The 6740-nt window shown below is 54.4% G+C and overlaps 1 protein-coding gene across 1 annotated transcript in view; it reads right to left on the reverse strand.

Annotated features, from left to right (window-relative positions):
• HHIPL1 (HHIP like 1) overlaps window positions 1–6740 on the reverse strand; it is a 117880-nt gene that overhangs the window by 21968 nt on the left and 89172 nt on the right. Inside the window, exons 6-7 of the mRNA XM_007944562.2 lie at window positions 4600–5246; window positions 2198–2341 (exon numbers count right to left, since the gene is read on the reverse strand). Coding sequence (XP_007942753.2) covers window positions 2198–2341; window positions 4600–5246 — 791 coding nt within the window. The remainder of the gene's footprint in view (window positions 1–2197; window positions 2342–4599; window positions 5247–6740) is intronic.

Here is a 6740-nt window from a genome sequence, read left to right on the forward strand (position 1 = left end):
GTGTAGAACTCTGATGTTGAGATTGGTTAGTTCTGTCACTCTGCCAGGCTTAAAATGAACCCTCCTAGGGCATAGTGTCTAAGGCATCTGACTGCTAACCAGAAGGCTGGACGTTCAAACCCACCAGCCACTCCTTAGAAGGAAGATTGGGCAATCTATTTCCATAGACATACTGCCTCAGAAAACCAAGAACGGGTTGCTATGAGTCAGATCCAACTCAGTGGCAGTGAGTTTGGTTTGCATTTTTGGAGAGGCAGAGAAGGGAGCTCGATGCCATCAAGAGAGAAAAGCTGGGGGTGAACTGGAGCGTGTCCTTGGCCCCGAGATCCCTGCGCTGGACCGCCTTGGCTGAGAGGTGCCCTGGCAGGGAGACAGCAGCAGGGAAGCGAGAGGCACAGACAGAGCGGTGGGCTTACCTGGCCCCTGGGGCAAGACAGCTGAGTGCCCTTGGGCAGGGGCTTGCTGGCAGAGTGGCGTGCACCTGGGTGTCCCTGTCAGCAGAGCTAGAAGAGCTCTGTAACACTCGCCTGAGCAGGACAGAGGTCAGGCCGAGAGGCCAAGAGAGGCGTGCCTGGGGGCACAGCAGACGGGAGACTGCCCTGATGGGAGAACTGTATCCTGAGCACGTTCCTGAACCTGAGATGTAGCCTGTTACTTCCCCAATAAACCCCATAAGCGTGAGTACTGTCTGAGTTCTGTGTGGCCATCGCAACAATGATCGAACCCAGCAGAGAAGTAGTGAGTGCCGTGGGAGGGACAGCCGGTGTCAGAATTGCTAAAAAGGTTGGAGGCTGGTGGCCTGCTGTCTGGCCTCTTACTAATAAGCCTAGGCAAACACGGGTATATGGGTGGATAGATGGGTGGACAGGCTGAACTATTAGCTATGTCTATGAAGTGGGGAGTGCACCCAAGAACATGTATAGGGTTGGCAGACAGTGGTCCTGTAACTTTATGTCTATGACCTGAAATCCCAGGTGTATAATGGAGCTGACAAGGGGCAAGACTGTAGTCGCTGCTTGGTCACAGCCAGCTACCCAGAGGGACCGAGTAGTTGAACCTGTGGGCTTGGGACCATAGTCGCAGAGGACATCAAGCCCAATTGGCATAACATACTACACGAAACATTGTTCCACCTCCTACTGTGGGGAGTAGCGACTGGGATCTTAAAAGCTTGCAAGCTGCCATCTAGATGCAACCATGGGTCTCTCCTCGTCCAGAGACAAGAAGAATGAAGAAAACCAAAAGTTTATGGAAACAATTAGTCCTGGTGACTGGTACACCATCTGATCTGCAGCCTATATGACTATGAGACCAGAAGAACTGGATAGTGCCTGGCTACTACTGTCAACCACTTGGAAGAGGATCTATGTAGGAGATCCTGGATAGACACGGAGAATAATGTGGAACAAAACTCAAAATCATTTGGGAAAAAAAACAGGGGGGGACCAGGTTTGCTGGCCCAATGGAGCCTGGTGGAACCACTGAGACTATGGCCCCTAGCTGCCCTTCAGGTCTGGAATTGAACGCATTGCCTGTGGCTTCCAGCCAAACAATGGACAGGCATATGAGTTGAACATTTACCTGAGGTAGGTACACTCCTTGGAGAGAACAAGTGTGGGAGAAAGAAGGGCTGCTTATGCACAGGGAGACAGCTCAGGGGGCAGGAATGCATGGAGGGATAGATACAAGGAGGAGGTAACTGTCGGGAGGAAGTGGGAGGGGAGATGTTGCATTGTGGTAAATTGTGGTCAATGTCATGAGACAAAGTGTGTGTGAACTGCTGTATGGAAAGTGTATTTGCTCTGTAGATTTTCACCCAAATCACAATAAAAAGAAAACAAATAATAATAAATAAGCCTAGGGCTGGTGATGACAATTCTGTCTTCCTCTTGTGAAGTTAGAGGAGGTCAGATGATGCTGCCCCAAAGTCCTTTTCGCATCCATCTTTCCTTTGGACCCGTGGGCTCCATGCCTGATAAACATGACCGCCTTCAGGCCTCACGACCAGCCTCCCAGTGAGCATGACTACCTGTTCCCTGTAACTGATGGGAGGAAGTGGCCTGCCTAGGGCCTCAGCAGGCTGAGTGGGGAACCAACTGCCCTACGCTGTTTGCTGGGGAAGTAACTTCCCTCCGGAGACGTGGAAGGGGCTGGGGGATACAGACCAACCCACCAAGCAACACTAAGCAGAACATACTTGTTCTGGGCATTTCCAAACTGTCCAAAGGGGTCTCCAGCCATCCCGCCATCCCCGGTGAAGATGTAGAGGCACCCGTCGTCTCCGAAGAGCAGCTGGCCCCCATTGTGGTTCGAGGCTGGCTCTTCTACCTCCAGGATGATCCTAAAGGAAGAGGTTGTTGTTACTGGCTGCACGGCGTCGGCCCCGGCAACCCCACACACAACGCGTAGAACACTGCCCGGCCCTGCGCCGTCCCCTTGGTGGGCTGTGGACCAGGCTGCTGGGGTCCCCACGGCTCTCACGGGCTGGTTTTGGAAAGCAGGCTGCCAGGCCTTTTCTCCTAGTCTTACTCTGGACGCGTCATTGAAACCTGTTCCACATCCCAGCAGCACTCTAGGTGCCCTGGCCGGGCAGGAATACCAGGACTCAACCTCCCCCCCAGGAGCCACAAACACAAACCCTCTTAGAAGCCACTTCACACCTGCTAAGGCCTTTCATGTCCTTTCTAGCAAGTGATTTTCACAAGGACTTGGTACTTTGGCGGGGCCAGGGATAATCACTTCCACTTGTGCCAATGAGAACCTGGAGGCTCAGAGAGGGAGAGCATCTTGCCCAAGGTCACACAGCCCACAGGAAGCAGAGCTGAGGCTAGAGCTCCAGTCTTCTAGTTCCGGGCTCCTGCTCTCTCTCCCTGCTGCTGGCACCCTCCCTGTGATTACGTAACAGCTTCAGGCTTGTCAGTGGCACGCGGTCTCTTCTCCATCATCACAGCCACCCCATGGCAGCCTCTCACTGCACTCCTTCCAGGAACCACCTCCTCTGCTCTCTGCAGTTACCTCGAGGGACAGTGGATGGGGGTGTGGGCTGTGTCCCACACGCGCCCCCTCGGGAACCTCCTCTACAGCCAGGGCAGCACACCTCCCACCACATGTCCCAGCCCGCTGGCTTCCTGTTAGCACCTAACTGAACCCCGACTCTGAAATGCACTCAGTCCGTGTGTTCTGTGTTCTGCCTGCAGCCCTTACCAAACCAAAAAACCAAACCCACTGCCGTCGAGCTGATTCTGACTCACAGTGGCCCCCGTAGGGTCTCCAAGGCTGTAAATCTTTACAGAAGCAGACTGCCTCATCTTTCTCCCGCAGAGTCACTGGTGGGTTCAAACCATCGACCTCTCAGAGCTGAGCACTTAACCCTGTGCCACCAAGGCTCCTTTCCATAAAGATTCCAAAAACCAAACCCACTGCCATCAAGTTAATTCCAACTCAGAGTGACCCCCACAGGGTTTCCAAGGCTGTAAATCTTTATGGAAGTAGACTGTCTCACCCTCCTCTCGTAGGGCAGCTGGTGGGTTTGAACCGCCAACCTTCCAGTTAGCAGCCAAATGCCTTACCCACTGTGCCTCCAGGCCTCTCCTTTTCATGAAGATTACAGCCTAGGAAACCTTGTGGGGCAGCTCCACTGTCACACGTGGTCACTATGAGTCAGAATCGACACAACGGTACTAACAAGCCCTTCTATGAGGTCACCACCAACGCTGACTTAGTGAATCCTAACCGCACCACTGCTCTAAGGAAATCTAGCCTCTGGGTCCAACATTCTCGTCAACTGATCACTACACAGCCTTGTTTTATGTGTGTTTCTGTTTAAAGAGATGCTGTTTAATATATATTATGGGCTCATTAACACTGAACTCTGGGAGCTCTGGTGGCATAGTGCCTAAGGCATTTGACTGCTAACCACAGGGCTGGCGGTTCAAACCTACCAGCCACTCCTCGGAAGGAAGATCAGGCAATCTACTTATGTACCGCCTCAGAAACCCAAGGAGGGGTCACTGTGAGTCGGGATTGCTGTACAACAGTGAGTTTGGTTTAGTTCTGGTTTGTTAACATTGAACTCATGGCCAGCAGCACCGTAATGTGTGACGGGACACGCTGACCTTCTCCTTACACACCCCAACCTTCTCACACACAGCAACACTAGACCCACTTCAGCACTATGCTTGGGGACCATCAAAGAGCGAAGTCGCCCCCGAAAAGCACAAACCTGGAAACATAGATGCAGAAAGGACACGAGAGCTGAAACGAGGAGGCAGGGCGTCACCGTGTGCAACCTCAGCTGAGGGTGGCACCCCTGGCACCTCGAGTCTTTCAGTGCTCCGTGCATGTCTGCAGATGACTGGGAAAGTCGGCTAACACACTGAGTGCATCTTGGGGGGAGTGCATCTCTACAGAACCCTCCATTAACGAGGATGCACTCCAGATGGCTGGGCCTTGAAGGCCAGGTCCAGGCCTTAGGACCCGATATGTGGGTGATGTCTGCTTGGCAGGTGTCCTTCCTCTTACTCAGGAACCTTGATGGTTTAACAACTTCTGGAGCACCCAGCCCTGCCCCACCCTGGCCAGGCTCCCCGGGCACACCACCTCTCGGAGCTGTGGTCCACGGTGTTCATGTCGTCCTCAGAGACCCTGAACTCGCTGATGCGGATCCACTCGTCGAAGCCGACCCCCACGGAGTAGTACACGTACAGCTTGCCATTGTGTCGGAACCTGGGGTGGAAGGCAATGCCCAGGAAGCCACGCTCGTCACCCTCCCAGGGCGAGGTGAGCACCGCCCGGCTGATGTTCAGGAAGGCCTTCTCAAGCCTCGAGCGGTCAGGCAGGTAGGCCCACACCAGCCCCACCTGCTCGGCCACAAAGAAGCGGTGGGTGCCGTCCTGTGCGTGAACCATGGCCACGGGGTTGCGCAGCCCGTTGGCCACTTCCTCCAGGCAGAGCTGCAGGCAGCCCTTGGCATCGGCCACCACCCGGCCCAAGTTGGAGTTAAGGTTCTCGTTGACCAGCAGGCGTGGGAAGCAGTAGTCCGTGTCGTCCAGGGCCAGGTAGCGGCAGAACTTGGCCCGGTTGCCTTCCAGTGCCCAGAGCTCACGGTCGGGCGAGAGGTGGCGGAACAGGCCCCGGCACGTTTGCCACATGTCGAGACAGTAATCCTCGCAGAGTCCGGGCACCGTCCGCAGGGGCGTGGACGGGTCCTCGGCATCGTAGAGGTGGGCCGCGTAGGGCGAGCATTCCTGCAGAGACAGGGGCGGCTCAGAGAGGCTTTGTGGGGGGCCTCACCAGCTGTGTGACCTCAGGCAGGTCACCCCACTCCTCAGATGGGGTCAACATTTGGTCTATTTCCTGTCTATCACCCGGTTAGTCTCCACCACAGCAGCAACCCTGGCTCCTGGCTTCCCGTCTCCCAGCCAGGCGCCTCCTCACCCTTCATGCTTTTCCACTTGCCTTGATGCTTCTGTTAGAACAAAAACCCACCATGATTATCACTACAGAGTCCCTGGGTGGGTGACAAAAGGCTGGAGGTTCAAGACCCCCAAGAGGCGTCTTGGAAGAAAGGTCTGAGGTCTGCTTCTGAAACGTCGGCCCTTGAGGACCTGTGGGGCACAGTTCTGCTCTGACTCCACGGGGCACCAGGAGTAGCGTGGACTCAATGGCAGCTGGTTCACTTTAGGTTTCGGTCCTGTCTTACTGTTACCACTAACAACAGCACCAGCAGGAGGGGCTCCGGGCACCGACCCTGTGCCCAGGGGGCGTGGGTCACATGTACACACATTGTCTCCTCTAAAGTGATGCCCCCACTCCAATCTCTGTACAGTTTGTTCCTTCACTTCACGTAGCACCTCCTCAAGGGTCACCTCCTCAGAGAGGTCCTCCCTGACCACTCCCTGGCTCCCCCATTACTTTCTGAATTCTGATTCTGCTTTTTAAAACAATACTATTATCTGACATTATAGTAAAAATGAATTTGATTACTTGTTTTCTGTCTGTCTTCTCAGCATATAAAGTCTGAGAGGCCAGGGAGTCTCACCAGTCATTCATTGCTGTTTTCCCAGGGCCTAAGACAGTTTCTAGGAGCCCTGATGGCACAGTGGTTAAAGTGCTTGGCTGCTAACCAGAAGGTCAGTGGTTGGAATTCACCAGCCACTCCACGGACGGAAGGTGTGCAGAGTGCATCCGTGGACAATGACAGCCTTAGAAGCTCCTCGGGGCAGTCCCACTCTCTCCTTCAGGGTCGCTGTCAGTCAGCATCCATTCAACACGTTTGGTTGAGCTGGGTTTACACAAGCGCTCCTGGGTGTCGCAGAGAGTTAAGCGCTCTACCACTAGCCAAAAAGTCAGCAGTTTGAACACACCCAGAGGCACCTCAGAAAACAGGCCACGATCTGCTTCCAAAAGGTCACAGCCTTGGAAACCCTGTGGGCAGTTCTCTGCACAGGGGGCGGGGCCAGGACCACAGCTATGTACAGAGACACGTACACACACGTGTGTGTGTGTGTGTCAGACAAGGAGCATGGTGTCACAGTGGTTAAGTGCTCAGCTGCTAAATGAAAGGTCTGCAGCTGTTTCTGTGAAGATTACAGCCTTGGAGACCCTGTAGGCAGTCCCACTCTGTCCTCTAGGGGCGCTGTGGGTCGGAATGGACTCCAGGCAGTGGGTGTGGTTTGGGCTTTGCTTCTGTGAAGACTGACAGCCTTGGAGACCCTGTGGTGCAGTTCCACTCTGTCCTC

The sequence above is a fragment of the Orycteropus afer genome, unplaced genomic scaffold (genome assembly GCF_000298275.1).
Source record: "Orycteropus afer afer isolate SDZICR_OR568_19922 unplaced genomic scaffold, OryAfe1.0 scaffold00128, whole genome shotgun sequence".
Lineage (NCBI taxonomy): Eukaryota > Metazoa > Chordata > Mammalia > Tubulidentata > Orycteropodidae > Orycteropus > Orycteropus afer.